General features: G+C 38.5%; 2 protein-coding genes and 1 long non-coding RNA gene across 7 annotated transcripts; 2 read left to right on the top strand and 1 right to left on the bottom strand.

Annotated features, from left to right (window-relative positions):
- Positions 1 to 4,217: 4,217 nt before the first annotated feature.
- LOC125315893 lies at positions 4,218 to 8,976 on the bottom strand. The gene is made up of 3 exons (XR_007199163.1): positions 8,858 to 8,976; positions 8,057 to 8,413; positions 4,218 to 4,229 (listed from the first exon to the last, which is right to left on the bottom strand). It is a non-coding gene; the product is annotated as an uncharacterized LOC125315893 (long non-coding RNA).
- On the top strand, positions 4,567 to 13,513 carry LOC115734646 (serine/threonine-protein kinase ATG1c-like). Of its 5 annotated transcripts, none has more exons than XM_030665513.2 (13): positions 4,567 to 5,041; positions 5,719 to 5,836; positions 5,932 to 5,990; positions 6,425 to 6,489; positions 7,233 to 7,326; positions 7,399 to 7,479; positions 7,602 to 7,710; positions 9,225 to 9,297; positions 9,382 to 9,758; positions 9,841 to 10,193; positions 11,375 to 11,669; positions 12,160 to 12,230; positions 12,958 to 13,513. In XM_030665513.2, exons 1-13 carry the CDS (start codon positions 4,799 to 4,801, stop codon positions 13,192 to 13,194), a joined length of 2,175 nt encoding a protein of 724 aa, XP_030521373.1. In that variant the 5' UTR covers positions 4,567 to 4,798; the 3' UTR covers positions 13,195 to 13,513. The 5 variants fall into 5 exon arrangements, with proteins under 5 accessions (XP_030521373.1, XP_030521376.1, XP_030521372.1 ...); XM_030665512.2 differs by having other exon boundaries at positions 4,568 to 5,041; positions 9,835 to 10,193; XM_030665516.2 differs by lacking the exons at positions 12,160 to 12,230; positions 12,958 to 13,513 and adding an exon at positions 11,839 to 12,047 and having other exon boundaries at positions 9,835 to 10,193; positions 11,375 to 11,688.
- A 4,901-nt stretch (positions 13,514 to 18,414) lies between these two features.
- On the top strand, positions 18,415 to 22,534 carry LOC115734705 (putative receptor protein kinase ZmPK1). Its single transcript, XM_030665603.1, has 2 exons — positions 18,415 to 18,555; positions 20,765 to 22,534. The coding sequence occupies exons 1-2, from the start codon at positions 18,415 to 18,417 to the stop codon at positions 22,532 to 22,534; spliced, it is 1,911 nt and encodes a 636-aa protein (XP_030521463.1).
- The last annotated feature ends 159 nt before the right edge of the window (positions 22,535 to 22,693 follow it).

The raw sequence follows: 22,693 nt of genomic DNA, 5'->3' as shown, positions 1-22,693 counted from the left end.
ACTTTGACGATTTGATTTTGGGTAATTTGAAGTCTGCACTATAATTGGCGCATCCATGGAATCTTCTCCCAAGATTATCTCTCGTCCAAGCCGTTCTTGTTGGACTTCGCAACCCACAATAGCAAAAGTGTAGAGCTGCATCTTGGCTTTGCTTGTACACTCGAGAGCCACTTGCCCCGCTTCTACTTCCCATCGCGACTTTGACGATTTGATTTTGGGCAATTTGAAGATTTCGATTTTGTTGTGTTCGGCTTGATAGGGTTAGGGTTCTGAATTCCTTTTGCGAGAATTTGATTTTCCCCCATTTGTTGAAAGATCTCGGTAGGGTTAGGGTTCAAGTGATTTTGCCCCAATTGTTGAAGCAATTGATTTGTCTCGTTCAATCCGAAGCATACGACGTCGTTTCCATTTTATTTGCTGATTCAGCTTTTCGGCGATCCACGTAGGTTGGATTTACATTATTTTAATGCCACGTAGGATTTTCCGATGATCCAAATCGCCGATGGCACTTAAGTGGTCGATATTTAAAAGTTATGGTACTCAGGTGATCGAAAACAAAGTTGTGGCACTCAAGTGATCGCCGAACTAAAGTTATGGCACTTATACTGTACTTACCCCTCTTTTGACCGAGTCAAACCAACTATTACAATGCATGAGTAAAGTCTAGCAAGAGTAGAAGTTCGAATGATTCCTACCTATGTGAGAAGTAGAGACCTGGAAGTGCCAAGCAATGATAGAGATGCTTTATAGCTAGGAGTGTCCACAGTTAAAGCATCAAGCTTAAAGCGTCAACGAAGTTAAAAGTGTCAAAAGTTTCGTATGATATTTATTTATTATTAAAATTTTTTGACGATATTAAATTGAAAAAAAAAAACGATCACTTAAATATTCTTTGATGTGGTATGTTAGCCGACATGGATCTTATTGCCGAGTTGGATTTTCATGTTCCATGCCAAGTAAGATCAAATTGACTAAAAGGATAAAACGGCTTCATTTAAAGAGTACAAAATCAAACTTTTTGTTAAGACTCAAGGACCATACTCAAGATTGACAAAAGGGTCGAGATGATTATTGGACGGCTCTAGCAAGCATCCTTTCGGAATGGCTTTTATTCCCTATTGTTAAAAGGCAACCTAATCAAGTTGTTTACTCATATGCTGACTGGGGTGGAGGTCCTAATTCAAGGAGATCAATTTCGATTTTTGTGTCTTCTTTGATGTCTTATGCTTATGTTGGCATATTCTAATAAGAATTAGTCATATCGGAAATAGCCAACAAAGTCAGCATCTTACTCGGTAAGCGCCGCATCTAGGATTCTGTACTCACACCCGGCAACTAGAAGCTCGGTCACGTGGCGAGTCGATCGGCAGGCGGTGGAGCAATGAATTTCATTTCCACACGTCCCGGAATTGCCCCCATCGACGATCATGCCCGAGACCCGCCAATTGGGCGCTAATAAGGTTGATTCTTTTAAGCGGAATAAAAAGTGACTTTGGAACCTTGATCTCTTGAAATAAGAGATCAAGTCTCACTTGTTGCTAGGGGTGAGCATGGTTTCAAGTTTTAAGGTTTGCATGGTATGTTCCAGGTTTTAAAAATTGGAAAACCCGTTCTGACGATAGGTTTCGTGTAGGTGGAACCTATAATATATAACAAGTTTTTGTGTTTTTCTTGAAATGTTTTCTCGTGATGGTCATGTTGTATTCCATAGCGTCCGATTATGAGTGTATATTTCGGAACCACTAGTCTAAACTTTCATTTTTGATGATATTTATGACTGAAACTTTTACTTTGTCAATGTATCATATTTATACGTATTTCTAAATATGATTTTTGGTCAATGGATTGTAGTAGTAAATGATGTTCATTAAATGTGACGATTCACCGCAATTGTTTAAATAAGAATACATGTGGAATTTAGGTAAATTTTAGAACCTATGACATGATGGGTTTCGGGTTCCAAGGTATGCAAACTGGGTTGTAGGTTAAAAAAAAAGGAATTTCTATAGGTTTTTAAGTGAAACCCGTATGGAACCCGTAACCACTCATCCTTACTTGTTGCTCACGCTCCTATGACAAAAACTTATACAAACTTGCCAGGACTTACCATTAGCCGAGCTTGTTGATTAGACAACATTGTCCAAATTCTCCTAAAATATAGTTCGAGCCCATTTAAATTGTTGGGCCCTTTAGAAGCACATTATTATTATTATTATTATTATTATTATTATTATTATTATTTTCACATTACTCCGGTAACTTTTTTTTCATTTCGTCATTCAATGGTAAAAATTTTCACAATTCACGGGACCAATGAAAGGTATACTCTTAAAATCTTCATAAGTACACATTCAACCTTGAGTTTGCAAATAATTGTTCAAGTGCTACGGACCATTTTAACTAGGAGTAATCGATTCCCGATCCGGTCCGGTTCTCCTCAAGAACCGAGAACAGGACCGATGGTCCCGGTTCTCAATTTTTCGGAATCGAGAACCGGACCACCGGTCCGGTCCGATTCCCGGATAATTCCATTGGACCGGACACATGTAAAAAAAAAAAAATGCACCATTCTTGGCAGGAATGATGTAGTTTTTGGGACTGCTGTAGTTTCTTCTAGCTTTTGGTGTTACAATTGTGTTGTCTATGAATAGAGAAGATTTTGTGATGGTGTGATTGTCCGTAATTTCAGAATCCAAACCAATCGTGGCCCAAAAGCTCCGAAAGCACGCAGGTGCTCTTTAGAGCAGGACTCTGAGGCTTCTGAGTTACTCCCAGAACTCCAAAAGCTTTTGCTTCCTAGAGCTGAAACACATTAGAAGAGCCAAAAGCACCCTAAAAAGCTAAAGCTATTGCGGAAAAACATCCCTGCTAGCCCAATGATAATGCCCATCTTTTCATGGCATGACCCATTCTGCAATGGACATGAAAACATAAACTCTCAAAACCTCACACCTGCTTTACTCCTGCTACTTGGCTCTATTCAGCAAGTATTGAAGCCATTAAACTTGAAAATGTCTTGATCAAATCAGCAGGAGCTTAGGCTTTGGAATGGGAACCAGTAAGGTAAAAGAGAGGTTTCAGGAGCAGCAAGGGCACGCTCTTAACAAGAAAGAAAGGGTAACTTTAAAAAAAAAAAAATTCGATCGGTTCGGTCCGGGCGGTCCGATCCTGGGACTCTAGAACCGGGAATCGGGCCGCTCCCTCTAGAACCAGGAATTGCACCACCGGTCCCGATCATGTCGGGGAGGTTTCGATTTGGGCGGTCCGATTTGCTCACGCCTAATTTTAACCACGCTTGGGCATTTCGTTATATCTCTATAGTCTATCCCATCAATCATATGTTGACACGTAATGCTCGAATTGTTATCGGATTAGACCCACCCGTCCTCATCCATCCAAATTCATAAAAGGATAAGATGAACCAATAAGATTGCGACTCATCTCGGTCCCACCGTACACACAGTAGAACTGGCCGCACCCAATAACTTCCAAAGGAAAAAAGACAAAAAAAACACGTTTTTCATCTATCTAGTGGTAGCCAGCAAGCAAACCAACGAAAAGCCCTTTCCCTTTCGGTCTCCCCGTCCTTCTCTAATTAAACGCAAAAATCCAATCTAAAAATCTAATCACAATTCAATGCCCCTCTAATCCAAAAAATCCCACGCAATTATGTGACACAAAAAGATATAATCTTTGAATTGAAAAAAATTACAGATGATGATTTTTCACTTAGTTAAATTAATAGATTAATACCATAAAAAATTTCAAACTAGTATTCTTGTGATAAATTTACTCAAAATTATTTTTTTGATCACGTAAACTCTAAATTAATACACCATTGACAAATTTATCCCAAACTGATACACTTTTGACAAATTTACTCTCCGTTAGTTTTCGTTAATTTGAATTAATACCACCAAAAATCTCAAAATTAATATACCTATTAAAAATCTCAAATGGATACATCCGTAAACTTTCACGTGTTAACTAACTTAGTAATTTGACGGTAAAATTTAACGGATTCTAACGAAATGTAAATTTATCACAAGCGTACTGGTTTGAGGTAAATTTATCACAATTGTATCGGTTTAAATTTTTTTGGCGATCAAAAAAATAGTTTGGGATAAATTTATCGCAAATGTACCGGTTTAAGATTTTACGTGGTCAAAAAATAATTTACGGTAAATTATCATAAATGTACCAATTTGAGATTTTTCGTGATATTAACTCTAAATCAAACTCACCTACCGAAAAAAAAAAAAAGAATTAAACCCAGACATTTTTTTTCCCTATTTATCCTGCCTCTAACTATTTTTTTATTTTTTTGCTCCGCCTCTTTATAAAGAACGGAAGTCAAATCCGCATCCATAATATTAGCTTATCTTCTTAATTTCTTACGAACAGGATGCATGCCTATTGACAATTAAACCTTGATGCTCGATAATTATCTTCCTAAGCACGTGTCTATGTACGGCACTCATGAAAATCAATCGCTAATTAATTATTTTGTCAAATTCGAATCACCTCTCCCCACACGCCCACATTATAAATTGAACCTCCATTGATATCATTCTCTCCCCCTCTTCTCTTCCTCTTTCCCTCTGGCGTCGTCAATTCTCGTTCCATTCTCCTTCCCAACCTCGTCGCCGCCGCCCTTGGAAGTTCCGGGGCGCAAGGTCCGAAATCCACGTCTCCCAGTGCCCGATAAGCTCATCGCCTAGCTCCGATTCGCCGGTTCCGGCCGAGCTCGGCGTCCCGATCGATTCTAGGGTTTTTGTTGTCGTGGTAGGCGCGGGCGATGGCGCAATCGGCGGGGAGAGGGAGGGTGGTCGGGGATTACCTGGTGGGCCGGCAAATCGGGTCGGGGTCGTTCTCCTTGGTGTGGCACGCGCGGCACCGGGTCCACGGGACGGAGGTCGCGATCAAAGAGATTGCCACGAGCAAGCTCAGCAAGAAGTTGCAGGACAGCCTCCGGTCCGAGATATACATACTGAAGAGGATTAACAATCCGAACATCATCCACTTGTTCGATATCATTGAGGTGAGTCGTCTTGGGCGTTTTTCGGCATTTTCAAAAAGCCAAAGTTGCTTACTTTTCAGTGGTGAAGCTCGTTCAGTTGAGCGTGGGAATTGTAGGCCGTGACGCGGAGGAGTTTTCGGACCTTTTGGGAGTTTTAGGATGTTCTCTTCCTGTTTTTTCTTGGACTGGTATGATATAGACTATAAATGATGGGGCGATCTTATTACTAAGGTCACTGCTGGTTTGGCTAAATTGTTATGGAACTTAGTAGGGACGTTGGCGTTCCTAGTGCGTAATGAGACCTTCTTTTGTTGTTTCAGAAGAAGAATTCTTTTACTGAAGAAAAAGCATTAGATGCTTCGCAGTTCATCATGGATTTGCTTGAGTACAGTAGATATCTTATTCTGTGCAAATACCCTGTGGATGATAGAGGTTAGACAGTAGACACATTATAAACTGTGGCGCAAAGTCCTTCTCAGTTGAAGGTTCTTTTTTGAGTCTAGGATAGCAGGTTTGCCTCCCAAAATCATTTATCAGAATGGAGTTGATAAAATGCGTATCTAACAACCAGAAACAATGTTGACATGTCAGACACGAATTCACGATATGTTCTTGAGCTGTTATAATATATGTATATATACATGTTCTTTGGAGATTTTATTAGTAGCTTAAAATTGGAACCGTGTTGCATGAGTCAGGCCCCTGGGAAAATACATCTTGTACTGGAATACTGCAAAGGTGGTGATCTTTCCATGTATATTAATCGCCGCGGAAGAGTTCCTGAATTGATTGCTAAACACTTCATGCAACAGCTAGGTGTGTTAGAATTTTGTTCATCTACATTTCGTCTGTCATATCTTTTCTTTCCAACTCTGTGTGATTTGAGTTTTGGTGATTGTGTCCCTTTGCAGCAACCGGTCTACGAGTTCTCCATGACAATAGGCTTATACACCGGGATCTGAAACCACAGGTGCGGTAATTGCATGTACGTTAATTCCAAGAATTTTAGGTTTCTCCCATGATTAATTTGAATAATTCATATTTGTAAGAATTGATACCATGCCGATACGTCCTTGAGCGCTTTAATATCCAAAAGGACGAATTAGATGTTATTCATTTGTTGCAGAAAGAAGTATATATCTCGAGAAAGATAAATTGTATGTGAATTTTGTATACTTAACATTTATGAAAAGCATATTGCTTGATACTCTTCTTTTTCATCCACTTGTCAGATCTTGTACATATTATAACCTGGATGACCCCTTCTATCTACCAATACTGAACGTTCTGTCTTATATATATATAAGACAGAACGTTCAGCATTGGTAGATACTCTTCTGTCTCATCTATTCTAATACTTTTCAGACGATGAACATACTATAACCTGGATTACCCTTTGAACAGAATCTCCTTCTATCCACCAATGATGAATGTTCTGTATTAAAGATTGCGGATTTTGGATTTGCAAGGTGAAAGGACTCCTCTCTCTCTCTCTCTCTCTCTCTCTCTCTCTCTCTCTCTTACATCTATAGACGGCGAAGAAAATACGCCTGCCTCTGACTGTGACTTTGATTCTCTATATATCTAATGTTTTAAGGTTAATTGTGTAATTGTAGTTGAAGACTGGATAATTTAATAGTTGGGGTTATTTAAGTGACTATGCATGGACATTTTTTAGTCATTCAGAGAGACTTGATTTCATGTAATACCGTCTTAGACCTGGATGGTTGCAGCCCATGTTCTCAACAATCCTCAGGAATAGCTCCTTGAGAATACAAGTGCTGAACCTTGTGTTTGCACCTGCTGATCTAGGTGTACTTTGTTACTAAATGCTATTTTGTGAGATTACAATTTTTCCTGTAAAGTGCATCTCGATGGTGTCGACTTCTAAGTTGAATGTCTGTATTAGTAATTCTAATTTGATGGTGTGTTTGTTGCAGCTTTTTTAATTTTCCATTTTTAATCTTCTTCTAAATTTGGACCTGTACTGAGTTAATTTTTCTGAGGGCTTTGGTACTTCAGGCTTAACACGATTCATTTTCTACAGGGTGGGCATGTGACCTGGTCTGTTTTAATTCTACAATTTTTTTTAGGAATGTCGGTCTATTGTTTTCTAATACATATGTTTGTGCTGAGGTTGTGCAATTTCATTTTACTGATTGGTTGTGTAAGTTTTGTTTTCCCACTTAATGTGACTGTTCTCTATTGGCAGATTATTGCAACCAAGAAACCTTGCAGAAACTCTTTGTGGTTCGCCTCTTTACATGGCACCGGAGATCATGCAACTTCAAAAGTATGATGCTAAGGTAACAGCTTCTCCTCTCAGTTTAAGTGCAGCTGTTGCTTCAAGAAACTCACTCGTTGAATGACATATGCAGGCAGATCTCTGGAGTGTTGGTGCAATATTGTATCAGCTTGTGACTGGGAAAACCCCATTCACTGGGAACAACCAATTACAGGTATAACTGATACTGCTTCATGCCAGAATGCTTTTAAATGCTTGCTAGCACCAGTAGGATAGCGATTGCCCCTTATTTGCAGCTTTCTGTCTAAACCCTTTCTTCCTATGTGCTTTGTACAGTTGCTTCAGAACATTATGAAACCAACAGAGTTGCAGTTTCCTCCTGAAAGTATGGATCTAAGCTTTGACTGCAAAGATTTGTGCCAGAAGTTGCTTCGCCGTAATCCAGGTATTTGGGAGCATGTAGCCTGTGGTCAAATAAGAAAAGGAAAACAAACCCACCAAATTTTTTTTAACCCCACCAAACAATCCTAATTGTTTAAGGACTTTGTTAGGCATGGATTACTATGGAAAAGTTGTGATGTGGTTCATGCAAATATGAAAAAGGATGCAGCTAACTGTTCTAATTCTTTTTAGGACATTTCTTATTTTAGAAGTTGTCATTGGCATTGTGTGCGTTCTGGTTGCTTTTGTGAATTTTTGTTTAGTCAAGAATGAGATAATCTGGTAACATCTGGATGTTGTGATTAAGTAATTGTTTGGTGAAAAGCTTGTGAAAATTAGGGGGCATCCACTAATAATTAGATGTTGGAACTCCAGTTCCTGGAAAAAGAAACTCTGGAAGTTGCATTGAGCATAGCGTGTAACAAGTGTGGAGCTTTAGGGTTTTCTTTGTTCTTTGTTTTTGATGAAGGAGTGAAAAGTGGAGAGCAGAATTGGGAGCTACTATCTTAGGTAGGGTTGATTTTCTTGCTGACTTGGCAGACACTGATATGATGGTTTTACCAGGTCTTCATGGCAACTCGCAATATCATGCGGCATTTGTTCTTGCCATAATATGTGACTGCAGCTTCTAGAATAGTGTTGTGTACACAAAGCTATACCGTGCCAAAACTGTTTGTAATTTCATTACCTTGTTTTGCTTCAGATACCTGGTGACCTTGGACCTCAGTTATCTGTGCTAAAACCTGTTTATCTCATAATTCCATTTAGCTGAAAACTTAGTGATATTAGCCGAAAACTAATAATTAGACGTTGGAACTCCAGTTCCAGGAAAAAGAAACTCTGGAAGTCGCATTGAGCAAGGCGTGTAACAAGTGTGGAGCTTTAGGGTTTTCTTGGTTCTTTGTTTTTGTTGGCGTGAAAAGTGGAGAGCAGAATTGGGAGTTACTATCTTAGATAGGATTGATTTTCTTGCTGACTTAGCATACACTGATATGATGGTTTTACCAGTTCCTCATGGCAACCCGCAATATCATGTGGCGTTTGTTCTCGTCATAATAAGTGACCAAAGCTTCTAGAATAGTGTTGTACGTACAAAGCTATACTGTGCCAAAACCGTTTGTAATTACACTGCCTTTTTTTACTTCAGCTACCGGTGACCTTGGACCTCAGTTAGCCGTGCCAAAACCTGTTTATTTCGTAATTCCATTTAGCTGAATACTTAGTGATACGAGAATAATCTTTCTTTCTGGTGTTTCAGTTCTTGTTCTGCCCGTGGATGCTGTTTGCGTGATGAAATGACGAACTGGCTCTCTACCTGTCTCATATACCTGTGGACTTTTGTATACTAGATCTATTTTTGGCTAATTGCGAAAATTCATTGCTCTTGATACTTAAATGAACTAATAAGGGAAAACAGGAAGACATTTTTATATTACATTATTTGCCAATGGAATCTAATTTAGTTGGCATGGGTTCAAGTGAAAAAACTTAGCTATGAATCTTTGTTTGAATCTACAGTTGAACGGTTGACTTTTGAAGAGTTCTTCAACCACTCATTTCTGTCCCAGAAGCAACCCGATGGTTCTTTGAGGTACTTTTGAGGGAAAAACATTTGCCATAGACATTATGGATTAGAATCTTCTGTTCATGACTAGGAACTTCTTTCAATATGCAGAACTGGCAAGTTTTCAAGAACCATGGATAGTTTTCCTTTGTCAGAGTCTGACCCTGTGAAGAACGTAGAGGAATCAGTTCATGATGATTGTTTTCCCTTTTTTCTTGATGATGATTGTAATGGTTCAGTTAGGAGTCCATCCTTTTCAAATAGGAGGACCTCAACACAGTTGATTGAGGGAGTAGCTGATCCAAAGATTGATAAGAGAGAATCGCTGTGCGCTGCTTTTGGTTACATGGATCAGAACTCACTGAACAGTAGTAGCAGCAACATGAAGATGGATAATGATAGCTTTAGGCCTGACACTCATAGAAATTCTGATGCAAAACCAAATGATCCTTTGCTGGACCAAAGACCAGTGAACACTCGCTCGAGAGGTATGTTCCTTTTCTCTCTTTATTTTCAGTTACAAAAGCTAATGATTGCTTTTGAAGTATATCGTCTAATTCACAGTTGCAGACTCTATGGAGTTGATTGATGACTATGTTCTAGTTCCTGGACCTCCTTTGGATGTCTCATCTTCCTCTCTTAGTGCTTCTAAGACGAGTCAGTTTCCATTCAAATCAGATAGTCCACCTCAGGCATCTCATGAAGTGGCTCCCCCGTCAAGTGTCCCAGTGCCAATTGGTCCTTTAAGTAGGGGTAACATTTTCCGAACTGGAAGCATTGGAAATCCTACAGTTGCTCAAGGGACTTCATTTGAATCCATGGATAATGTAGATGCCTTCGAAAAGCCATTGTCCCACTGTATGACGAGAATTACGTCATTGCAACAGTTTGCATCTATCATCAAGCAATTAATGAACGAAAAGGCAAGTTACAACTTGATCCCCTGGATTATGACTTTTGTATTAGATAACTACTTGATTGACCCTATTGACGCAATCATTTTACTTCTATTAAGTAGTAGAATGGGGGGAGATTGTGGAGTGAAATTCTGATTTTGTCCAACTTCGTGAATATGGTAACTTTTTGGATTGTGGTTTGTGCGCTGAAATATGGACTGGGAAAGGAAAGGAAAGAAGAAAAAGAAGGGGGAGGGGGGCGGGGGGTGGGTTTCTGAGGATGGGTAGGCTATTTATCTCGTACATGAAACCTATCCTGCTGACACTACCAACATTTGAATTTTGTAAAATATTGTCGCCTATAAAAACTTTCTGGAAAGATGTCAGTTCTTGCAAATTACAGGAAAGCCTTCATCTTATTTTTTCAAATTTTCTTTTAAATTTAAGCAATTTTTCACACAACATGCAGGGTACCCTATATCTTTTCTTTTCTCCTTTCCAATCTTTTACTCGTCTACATTTCTCATATATGATGATATAGTTTAATTCTTACTAGAAATAGGGACACAGGATGTAAACAAGCTCAAAAAATTAAATTGAAAAGTCACAAAATACAAACAATTATTTAAAATAATAGGGGATTGAGGCAATGGCTAGGCTTTAGGATAGAAGAAGACTGCTTTATATTTGAAAAAAAATAAATAGCAACAGAGATGAATAAAAGTTTGTAATATTTATCGGTTTTCAATGATTAGGGAATAAAAGCGCATCTCCTTTTCAGCATTTTGTGCACATGTGCAGGGACTCCCAATTATCAATTAAAATAATGAAACTGGATTCTTAAGAGTCCAAATAATTTTTCATGAGAGGGTATGTGAATGGATATGGGGGTTTGGCATGACCTCAACCCTTTTATTTGAAGGTTGAGATTGAGACCGAAACCAAAACCTACCCTATTTTGGTAGCGAAATGGGAACTAAAACTCAGCCACATTGGACCTCGTAATTTATTAGTTCCTTGAGTTATCTGATGCACCGTTCTCAGAATTGCATTTATCAATCTAGTGCTTCTTGCTAGATTCAGTATGCATCTCATATTGATTACGCCCACGAGAGAAATATTACCTTCAGTATTTATTGAACTGCATTCGTGAAACGTTAGGCTTCTACATCTTCGTGTTGGTAAATATGTCTTGAATCTGGAAACAGATGGAGAAGAGAGAGCATTTGGAAGCATTTTCAATCCAGCTTGTTATTCTTGCTATATGGAAACAAGCATTGAACATATGCCATACAGAGGCTGCATCTGCTATGGAAGGAAGCCCCAGCCCAGTGACTATGAGATTAAGGAGGAGCTGCGACAAAAATCATTGCAGTTCCAGCTTGGAAGTATGTAGTAATGCTTACAACACTTTTGGGCCAGAAGAGGTTTCCACCCATATTGAGGGTGAATTTCTTCGGGAAGTGGAGCATGCTGAGGAACTTGCGAAGGTTATTGAACCAGGTCTGTCATGTCTATATATATATTACATATATTTCTGGTTTGGATCATTTCTTTGTTTACTGTTGCTTTTTTGCATCATTTCCCCTTCATCAAATTCTATTCTGATCATTTATCCTGTGTATTGGTTATCATGTAAAGTAAAAGGACTTAAAAAATCTTCTCGTAGAATTCTAGTTCTGAAAACGGTCTTTAACTCCAAATCTTTGGTATCCTTGATAATTCCCGATAGTGTCCTGAGGACCTAACTGAAGGGAAGCCACAGGAGGACAAATTATGCCAATGCATGTTCTTTGCTTGGTCAGTCACTAATGTACTTCAGTGTAACAGGACTCATTGTAATTCAGTATACCCAGACATAATTAGGTTTGCTTATATGCTAAATAGTGACTCTTCAACCTGATTTTGTCTTGCTATGAATTGAATGTGACTAAAAAAGTGAGGTACATCTTTCTGGTTTATTTAGTGTTTAACATGGGTAAGATGATTGCAGGAAGTACAGAAATGCCGGATGCAATGGAGGCAATATTTCAATTTGCTCTTGCTCTTGGCAGACGTGGGGGTGTGAGTGTTCTTTATTAATTTTTGTCCTTCCTGCTAATATCATGTGGTTTAACTAATGTCCTTATCTAGGCCATCGATGCAGATCTACTAGTGGTGTTAACACTGCGTAATACCGATTATGAATTTTTTTCAAAGTTTGATTTTCAAAATCGTAGGTGGCCATACATCATTGGTTTGTGTCTGCATTATGAAAACTGCATAAATGTGATGTATGGGCAGGTACATTTTTATGTACAAGTCTCTGCAAATGTTTGGTACCCCCAACATTATCCTTACGCTCCATTTACCAACTGCTGTAAGCGTTGTTGTCCAGAACAGAATGATACAATTGCCATTCCTTTGGATGAGCTCTTTTTCTTTCATAATGACTCGGTTAGAGGCCTTAATCATATTGATCGCTCAATGCTCTGCCTTGATTAAGCTGATGATTCATTAGATAGAGCAAAGCCTGTGCAGAGCAGGGGACGTATGCGATGCGATTCACCTGCAAGGCGGTCTAAATTGCATGGCATAGCCAGCAATTTGCTCCCAATGCATGAATCATCAAACATACTATTATATTGCAGTTGCACTATGTAAGAGCTCTAAATTGAAATGTTAGCTCTAGCTGAGATATTTAGTATCTGGAAACTCATCAAATTGCTTTGAAATTATCAATAAAGTCCGACACCAGTTCAGTGAGTATTTGTGGACTGATGTACTTGAATGTTGCTGTTTCAAATTGCAGGTTGATGAGCTTATGGGTGATACAGAAACTGCAGAATCATTGTATTCAAAGGCAGTGCAGTTATTACTCTTTCTTCTAGTGGAGGCGCCGACACTTATCCTCAATCCACCTTTCTCCCTCACTAACTCAGATCAATATAGGCTTCGTAATTACATTGATTTTCTTAAGAGCAGGCAAATTCATTTAAGGTCGGGCATGGCTCTTCACAAAAGTGAAGACCAGCAATGCCGCACGTAGACAATGATGAAGTTACTTTACTTCTCTCCAATAACTTCGCTCCTGTTACGACAGTGTGAAATAATTTATCTGTACAGTTATTCTTCTTGTGACTGGGTGAAGTTGGCAGGAGAGGATTTGTAAATAGGATGGAGGATGAAAAATTCTCAGAAGTTCCGCGCAGAAATTATCAAAATGCCTTGTTTTCATCGGAGGTGTTTCAGCCAGTCATTATATTCCTTAAGATTCAGATAGTTTTTTCATTGTAAGCACCACAATTCGACTTGTACCCATTAATTTCCATCCGACGAAGATGTAAAGGTACTATTCTGTGCTCAAATCTTTGGAATGTTGGACCCATAGAAAGAGAGATTCTCTTGTTATCCTTTAGTTAATGAGGACTGGGTTTAGATTACTTTTATGTCTAAGTCGTAAAGGATGATTAACAGTACTTCCATGCATTATTTTTGTCGTAAGGTGAGATGGCAGTCGAGGTCCATTTGCTGCCGTGACCGTTTCATTGGAATTTCCAAGCATTTTGGCATCATCTTCAGTTGCTCTATGTGTCTAGTAAAATTTCTTCTTCCAGAGCTCGCACGGATGTATGGAAATGTGCTGCAAAGGAGAATATGTGCGGCAATGCGACCTTAACAGCCAATTGAGCTAGCAGTGATCCAACAGTGGTGATCGTGATCAAGGTGAATGGTTATGGGGTGTGGATTACATTCTCCATCCTTTGTCTTCATGTCGGAATAATTGTCCAAAAAGTTCTAATTCTATTATGTGGTGTCCAAAAAGTTCTAATCTTATTATGCGGTGGCCAATTCACTTTTAAAATTTTTAATTATGCCAGTTTAGTCCTTAATCTTTTTACGATTTGCTAATTTAGTCCTAAACTTGTTAATTGTTTCAATTTAGTCATAAATATTTTGAAGTTGTGGTCTTAAATATTTTGAAGTTTTGCTAATTTAGTCTTGAACATATATTCTTTGGATAATTGATCAAAATGACTATATTGACAAAATGTCAAAAGATTTAGGACTAAATTAGTAAATCATTAAAAGATTTACAACTAAATTGATTAAATTAGTAATGTTTATGATTGAGTTAACCATCGTACAATATGTTCTCGATCATGGAGCTAGGACCGAGCCCCATCTCTACCCTAGAAATGGGTCTTGCGTCCCATCACGAGTGCCTCACTTTCCTCTTAACCTTATCCGAACCAGATACTTAAGTTTCTAATGATGCAAAAGATTCTCATGTCACCAAGTATACAAAACTAAATGGGTTATGGCCCATTTAGGAATATCTCCAGAACCAGTTCAATGAGATGAGCGAGATGCAAGTTTACCCTGAATTTTTAATTTTTAATTTTTCTTATGACGAAACATGAGATTTTCTATGAAGAAATATGAATTTGAATGCAAAGAAGTTGTAACTAGGTTTAGACCTCCGTTCACAATCATGTAAAGTTTAGATAAAGGCACGATGAACGATTTTTCTGATAACTAAAGCCTACAACATTACACCATTAACAAATCAATGAGTTCATGATTGAATGGAGGAAAATTACTTCTTGATGTTTAAACATGGTTTTGCTAAGAAAGATATCTTTTACTTACATTACTTCACACGACATTGTGATTCAAAAGGATACCATATATAAGCTAATTGATTATTTTGGATACTTTGCAAAGTGTATGCTCACTCACGGAAGATTTATAATAAATTGGACCAAGACATGATGCTCTAGATGTTGACTTTCAACTATGTCAATGATTCGACATCGCTTGCATCTGGATTGTATGAACCGGCACGAGTTCCGAACCCGTTTGGGCATGAGTGAGCCACGACCGGAGCGGACAATATTGTGCTGATAATAGGAAGAATGAGCCTTGCCTACCTTAAATACTATCAGATTCATGATATGGAATGTTGATTTAAAAGTTGTCTCCGATCCTACAATGTTCATGGTTGGGCTGTTGTTGGAAAAATGTTACACAATATGAAAAACAAGAATCTTTAGTGATCTATTTAGAAAAGATGATGAACTAAGAACAATTATCCGAGGCGTGCAAACATTGTCCTAAAGGATAATTCCATCCCTCGGAGTACAAAACTCAGTGCGTAAGGTTTCTAGTGGCTATCCTCTCAAGATACAATAAACCTTCTTCTATACTCCGCATTGAATATTAAAAGGAATATGAACAACGTTATGTGTATAACTCAGCAAGAAAATGTATGAGAAGTAAAGAAAATTCTCTTAGTAATTCGATCTAATTTTAAGATTGTATCTTGAAGTTCAAATATATTCAAACAAAATAGAGCCGTTGGGAAACCGTTATAAAGCCGTTGTAGAATAATGGATGATTTAAGAAAAAATAAATTACACATTACAAAGCCGATATATATTAATGACGGACAAAAGACGTTACTAATTGATGACGGCAAAAAACCGTTACAATAATAATAGCTTTTACTATTTCAAAACTTATTGAAACATCCGACGGTTGTACTGGTCAATAAACTTTGCACAAACTTAAGGTAGCATGACTTGTTTCAAAGCGGGGCGAGCGCAATTGAACTTATGACCAGAGTGGACAACATCATGTTGCAGTTGGCCTGACTGGAACCGATCCACATGACTAATGACTTCTAGACGTGGAATGAGCCATAAAACTTTCAGCTACACATATAACAACCAAACTACACTTGTTCTAGGGCAGCTTTTCCTATTTTCATATTCATAAGCGATATAGACCACTAGAAACGAAATGTTGAGGATTGATGCTACATTGGTAAATGATGATGATGATGATGATGATGATGATGATGATGATAATAATAATAATAATAATAATAATAAACAACCAAACTACACTTGTTCTAGGGCAACTTTTCCTGATTTAAAATTGATAATCTATAGATCATTCAAGACGTAATGTTGAGTACAAATAGGACAGAGACCCTTGATGATAAATAAAGGAAACTCGGTTTCTGATCACCAAAAAAAAAAAAAAATCCATCTCTACATTTTAGAGAGAAAACTCAATGAGGGATTTCAACCTCACATATTTACACAAAAAGTTTCATGACACATCCATGTCTTTTACGAGGATTTATTATGATAACATGGTATGGTCAAAATGCCCAAAAAAAAAATCGTAATTTAGACCACATCCTACGATCACGTACGCTAGGCAATGATTTTAAGGAAAATCTGGGTTTTATTTTTTCGATTAGTTGGAAAACAAAATTGTCGTCTAGAAGATAAAATTAGAGAATTTTCTCCATTATCTCTGTATTATCGTAATAACTTTGTCAAGTAATGTCCACATTGATTTAGTACGAATACCTACTAGAAAATCAATTTACCACAATAAGGGTGTGAAATTACAATGAGCTTCAAAATGGAAAAGTTCAAAAAGAAGAGAAGAGAAGATAAGAGCTAAAGTATTCATCGTCAGCTATGGGAAAGGCAAAGATGAATTGAAATTATGACAAGGGTTTATGGGGTTTTTTTCAAATTTAATTTTTTTTAAAAAATATTTACGAAATTATTTTTTTAAAAAAAGTATTTACAAGTTTGGGTCTCGCTTGGCAGTTGGGTTGCCGAGCGAGGCCCGCTCGGTAGCCCAATTGCCGAGCGGGGATGGGCTTTTTTTTTTTTTTTTCAATTTCATTTTTTTAAAGTGTTTTAATTATTTATACTTATAATATTTAGTTTATTTCGTATTTTTTTAACATATTTATATTTATTTTATTTATAATTTTTTTCTTGTGAAGATTATCTTTATAACATAATTAGTAATAATTAATATAAAAATTATTAAGATCTATAATTAATAAATAATGTTGCAATTATGTAATTAATTAAAAATATTCATAAAATAAAATTGGTAAGATATATGAAATTGAGGAACCCCTTCTTAATTCAATATCTTTATAACATAATCAATTGAAAACCTATCTAGACGATCCTGAATCGCAAAAATTGCCATTAATAAATCCCGAAAATACTAAAAAAAATCGGAAAACCCATCCAGACGATCCCGAATCGCAAAAATCCATCGTTCGTTATTGCCAAAGGCAATGTATATTGATTAGAACGCCGTTTCGCTTCAGCCGACCAAATTTGAGCTCGATCCGATGTCGTCGACCTAATCCGCCGGTTGTTAACACATCACCGTTTCGCCTTCCGATTGGATTTACGTCAGTCCAATCGATCTAGAAACGCACTACTAATACATTTCGCATCACTCCGGCAAAACTACAAAAGCTGATAAAATTTGTCATTTATGAAATGTAGGGAAAAGGGCAAAAGAAGGGTTTTTTTTTCCAATTTAATTAAAAAAAATATTTACGAAATGACATCTAGATCCTCGTCCTCCTTAATTTCATATATCTTACCAATTTTATTTTATAAATATTTTCAATTAATTACATAATTACAACATTATTTATGAATTATAGATCTTAATAATTTTTTATATTAATTATTACTAATTATGTTATAAAGATAAGCTTCATTCGAAAACAATTATAAATAAAACAAATATAAACATGTTAAAAAAATATGAAATAAACTAAATATTATAAGTATAAATAATTAAAATACTTAAAAAAATGAAATTAAAAAAAAAAAACGCAGCCCCACTTGGTAACTAGGTTCTTGAGCCGATGGGCTGCTTAGCGATTGGGCCGCCGAGCAGCTGGGCCTGGGCCTATCACAAATGCTCGGCGGTTGGGCTGCCGAGCGAGGCCCAAACTTGTAAATACTTTTTTTAAAAAAATAATTTCGTAAATATTTTTTTAAAAAAAATTAAATTGGAAAAAAAACCCGGTTTATGGTAACTTTCACAAATAAAATAAATTGAAATAAATTTAGAAAAAATTCCGAATAAAGGCCTCAAATGTCCTCCTTTTCTCAAAGAAGAGTTTGAAGTGGTCATGTTGTCTCAAAAGAGGGCATGGGCTCAAGGACATTTTCGTCATTTACCTTTTTGATTTTTTTTTCCTTTTACTGGTTTTTTAAAATAAAAAAAATACAAAAATTTAATGAAAAAGAAAAATGAGTTGGGGACGTCGTGTTCATCAACTCGATGTTTCCCACATCCAACCATAGAAGACCATCGCCATCAACTGTCACCACCGCCCTCACCGGATCTCTGTCCTATCTCACCACAGCGACAACCTCGACTCCCTGCCCTCTTTACTCTCCCTTTGACCCCAACCCCAATGCCGTTGAAGTCGCACGGTTTCTCCCTCGTCACCCCCTCCTCCTATGCCTCCAAAAGATCTTCCCTCTCGCTGTTGGCAATTGTTGACGCCCCACTGGTGGTGGGGCGATGGCCACAGACGGGAGAAGCAACCCTCCCGGTTCTATTTTTTTTTTTTAACTTTTTTAATTTTTAAAGAAAAAGAACAAAAAATAAAAAGAAAAAGATAAATGATGAAAATGCTCATGACGCCGACACTTTTTGAGATTATAAGGTCACTTCAGGCCCTTACGTAAAATAATATTTACTTTATGTCCTTATTCGAGAAGATGGAGACAGCTTTATGCCTTTATTTGAAACAATATACACTTCAAACCTACCGTCAAGAATAAAACATGATCATACAAGAAGGGATGCAAAAGTGACTATTGATGAGTTTAACATGTTGAAAAAAACGAACGGAAGAGAATTATGGAAGCAATTCGAGTTTGAGGTGGTGTTTCGAAACCGTACAGGGGACAAACCAACCGTATGCGGTTTGACATATATGACGGGTTAAAGAGAACAGTTTATGTGTAAAGTACTATATATAAATGAAACCCATGATTTGTAAAAGTTGTGCTTGGTGAAGATCGCAGAGGATAAGACTAGACACGATTGTAAAACTCAGTTACAACACGTGAACATGAACTGTCAGTCCATTATGGTCAGCTACGATTGAGATTGTACTTTAAACCCGATTATACTCGTAGATTGATCTTTTTCTACAGGCGGCCGTCTTCACAACTTGCGATTGCGACTTGGCGCTTTTGTGATTACGGATTTCTCCGCCAATCGGGCCCCTTCACTTTAGAGGGTCAGTTGCAGTAATTGACCGAACCAAACAAGATTATTGTACATTTGACTTACGTAATCGTTGTAATGCAGTTTCTAATCCTCGACGTGATCTGTGGAGAGTTGGTGAGCTGAATATGTTCCCCGTTGGGGTTTTTACCCCCACACAGTTGAGACCAACACAAATCGTGTCGAAATTTTATCTTGCAAACGAAATAGACAACGACTAACAAACAGTAAATGGGTAAAGATGTCAGTACCTGTGTTCCAGGTTTCAGGGTGGATAGGCTCTTGAAACCACCCTAAAACATGTAATAGGTCCCATTAATTATTCCAAGTTCCCCCCAATTAGTCTTTTTCCAAAAAGAAAAGTTTATTAGGTAAAAAGTTGCCACGATAGTTATCGACACGTTGTACATTTAATGCAAAAACTTAAGGATGACATGACATAATGCACATTTGTGTTTAGTAATAATTTGATTTTAAAGGGATAATTACACCGAGAGTAAAAAAAAAAAGTTAAAAGGAATAGATCATTTTCCACCCATCATGTAAAATCTACGAGCTTACATGAAAGGGAGGGTGAAATGTAATTGAAGATTTAATTTTCGTAAATCGATCAAAGATTGCCGATAACTCGAGTTTTCGTAATTCGATCAAAGATTTTAATTTTTGTTTACGAAAAAAAAAACTGTTAAAATTTCGTAAATAAAAAGAGAAAGTCATAAATAATTGAGTGCACGTGCATTTCATTAAAAATATTCAATAAGATAATTTGTAACCTATGCTGCGAGCTATGGTATCCACCGTGAAACATACCTATCAATGCTGATTCTACGTGGTCTATAGGTTCCACAAACTCTCTGCACACCCTAGATATGTGGAGGGAAAAAAAATTTGGGCTTTGATGAATCTTTTTTTAAGCAACCTATAGGAGATAATTTCAATAGTTAAGTGCAATTTTTTTCAATTGCCTACTTCTTTTTCTTGCGCAGGACAACATTTTTGGAGCAGAAATCTGTTTGGTTACGTAACTTCATTTTTCTACTTCTAGATCACAATTTTTTTTGCTCCAGAAGTAGTTTTGGAGCCTCTTAAAAAAGTGAAATTTTTTTTTCTTCTTTCCAAAAGTAGAAAAATCAAATCAACTTCTGATCAGAAGTAGATTTCTAATGCATAAGTGTTGGCATGTAACGATGATGATTCTTCAAATGTAGATGTTGGCCCAAGGACAATCCAAATGAAATCGTGTAAACCCAAAAATTTATCCTACATCTCCTCTTATTTGGCATTTTGACGGTTGAAACTTGACTATGCAATGCCATTCATATAATATTTGATCAAATATCGTAATAAAAGTATGTAACCCAGTTTGGGCAAGCCATTGACCATTATATCCCTCCATCTCTATATGCGTGTGCGCTCGAATATATCTTTCTTCTAACATTCCAGTGATGAAACACAGAAATTATTTTCAAGCTTTTCTCTCTTCCCATTCATCATCTTCTCCATATGCTTTTCGTTCGCAAGCACAGACGTTTTGCATAGAGGCTCTTCTCTATCAGTTGAAGAACGTGAGTCCGACACTCTTAACATCCCCAGATAAGACCTTCCCATGCGGCTTCTATGGCCTTGGAGGCAATGCTTACTGGTTCTCAATCTGGTTGACCCACTCCAGGGACAGGACCGTGGTTTGGGCGGCCAACCGGGACAAGCCCTTGAATGGCCGAGGCTCTAAGGTCACGCTTCGGGGCAGCAGCGCGTTGGTCGTGACCGTCGTAGATGGTTCGGTGATCTGGGGGACGCACACGACTTCCACCGATGCCCGTTCTCTAGAGCTCTTAAATTCGGGCAATCTCGTGCTGAGAGGTCCTGATAGGAGAACCATATGGCAGAGCTTTGATTATCCAACTGATACTCTGCTGCCAAGCCAGCTCCTCACCAAGAGCCAGAGATTGGTGTCATCTCTAAAACCAGGAGCATTTTACTCTGGCTACTTCAATCTCTGCTTCGACAATGACAACGTGCTGAGGTTGATGTACGATGGACTGGACAAATCGAGCCTCGATTGGCCTAGCCCGCACTGTGGAGTGTCCACGAACGAGAGAACGAATGACAACAGCAGCCGGGTCGCAGTCCTAGACGACATGGGCCGTTTTCAATCGAGCAACTGGTTTCTGTTCAATGCTTCTGACCGAGGCCGGGGGATCATACGGCGGCTGACAATGGACCACGATGGGAATCTGAGGCTGTACAGCTTGGACGACCAGTCGGGGTCCTGGGCAGTGACGTGGCAGGCGTTTCTGGCACAGTGCATTGTGCATGGGATATGTGGGAGGAATGGGATTTGTGTGTACACACCTGAGCCCCAATGCACATGCCCTCCTGGTTACGAGATGAAAGAGCCTAGTGACTGGCACCAGGGTTGCAAGCCCAAGTTCAATTTCAGTTGCTCCGAGTCTCGCGACGTGAAGTTCTTGGCGCTTCCCAACATGGACTACTACGGATTCAATGCCGTCGAAAACAATGACACCTCATTCAATTTCTGCAGGCAGGCCTGTTTGGATGACTGCAGCTGCTTCGGCTTCGTCTACTGGGAATCGCAAATTTGGTGTTGGACGAAGAGCTCACTCTTTAACGGCTACCAGGTTCCATCTTTTCCCGGAACTTTACATCTGAAATTGCCTGTCTCGATGGTGGCCTCCTTGGAGCCAATTCTCAACGGCAGCGATCCTGAGTTCTCCACGGCCGGAAACCAATTATTGGTAGGTTCATCTACGTTGTATGACACTATAGGCAAGAGGAAGAGATGGGTCTATGTCTATGGGTTCGCATCGGCTTTCAGGGCCGCCCAAAAGATCCTCATCTTTTTCTCGGGCTGGTGGATTCTCTTCGGGAAGAGTAATGTGCAGAGCATATCGGAAGATGGGTACCACGCAATAACGAGCCAGTTCAGGAGTTTCAGCTATGAGGAGCTCAAAAGGGCGGCCTGGAACTTCAACGGAGAGATAGGGAGGGGAGCGTCAGGACTGGTGTACAAGGGAGCTTTAGTGGACGAAAGGATCGTGGCAGTGAAGAGACTCGGAGATGTGTACCATGAGGAGGAGGTCTTCTGGGCTGAAGTCAGAACAATTGGGAAGATAAATCACATGAACCTGGTGAGGATGTGGGGGTTCTGCTGTGAGGGCAAGCACGAGCTCTTGGTCTATGAGTATGCGGACAATCAGTCCCGGGACAAGCACTTTCCCAGACCTTTACTAGGAATGACTTTCCCAGACCTTTTCCCATTATTTATCAAATCATAGGAGACAGATCTAACACGGAGTCACGATCCAGTCAATCCACACCTTATCACAGCTCAGCTGAAGCATAACATACTCCAAGAAATTCCATTGAACTCTCTGTCCTAGATCTTACTCATTTGTAATTTCAGTGCACACCAGCCATCTTTCCAATTCTTCTTT

Source organism: Rhodamnia argentea, chromosome 7 (genome assembly GCF_020921035.1).
Source record: "Rhodamnia argentea isolate NSW1041297 chromosome 7, ASM2092103v1, whole genome shotgun sequence".
Lineage (NCBI taxonomy): Eukaryota > Viridiplantae > Streptophyta > Magnoliopsida > Myrtales > Myrtaceae > Rhodamnia > Rhodamnia argentea.
Note: the sequence above shows the minus strand (reverse complement) of the source record. Positions and strands in the feature narration are given on the sequence as shown.

Excerpts from the sequence above, each read along its gene's own strand:
- LOC115734646 (XM_030665512.2), top strand. The coding sequence starts at position 4,799 with ATGGCGCAATCGGCGGGGAGAGGGAGGGTGGTCGGGGATTACCTGGTG. Across the intron at positions 5,837-5,931 it reads ACACTTCATGCAACAGCTAG|CAACCGGTCTACGAGTTCTC; the intron begins GTGTGTTAGAAT and ends GTCCCTTTGCAG. Across the intron at positions 12,231-12,957 it reads CTCTTGGCAGACGTGGGGGT|GTTGATGAGCTTATGGGTGA; the intron begins GTGAGTGTTCTT and ends TTCAAATTGCAG.
- LOC115734705 (XM_030665603.1), top strand. The coding sequence starts at position 18,415 with ATGCCGTTGAAGTCGCACGGTTTCTCCCTCGTCACCCCCTCCTCCTAT. Across the intron at positions 18,556-20,764 it reads CGGGAGAAGCAACCCTCCCG|ACGTTTTGCATAGAGGCTCT; the intron begins GTTCTATTTTTT and ends TCGCAAGCACAG.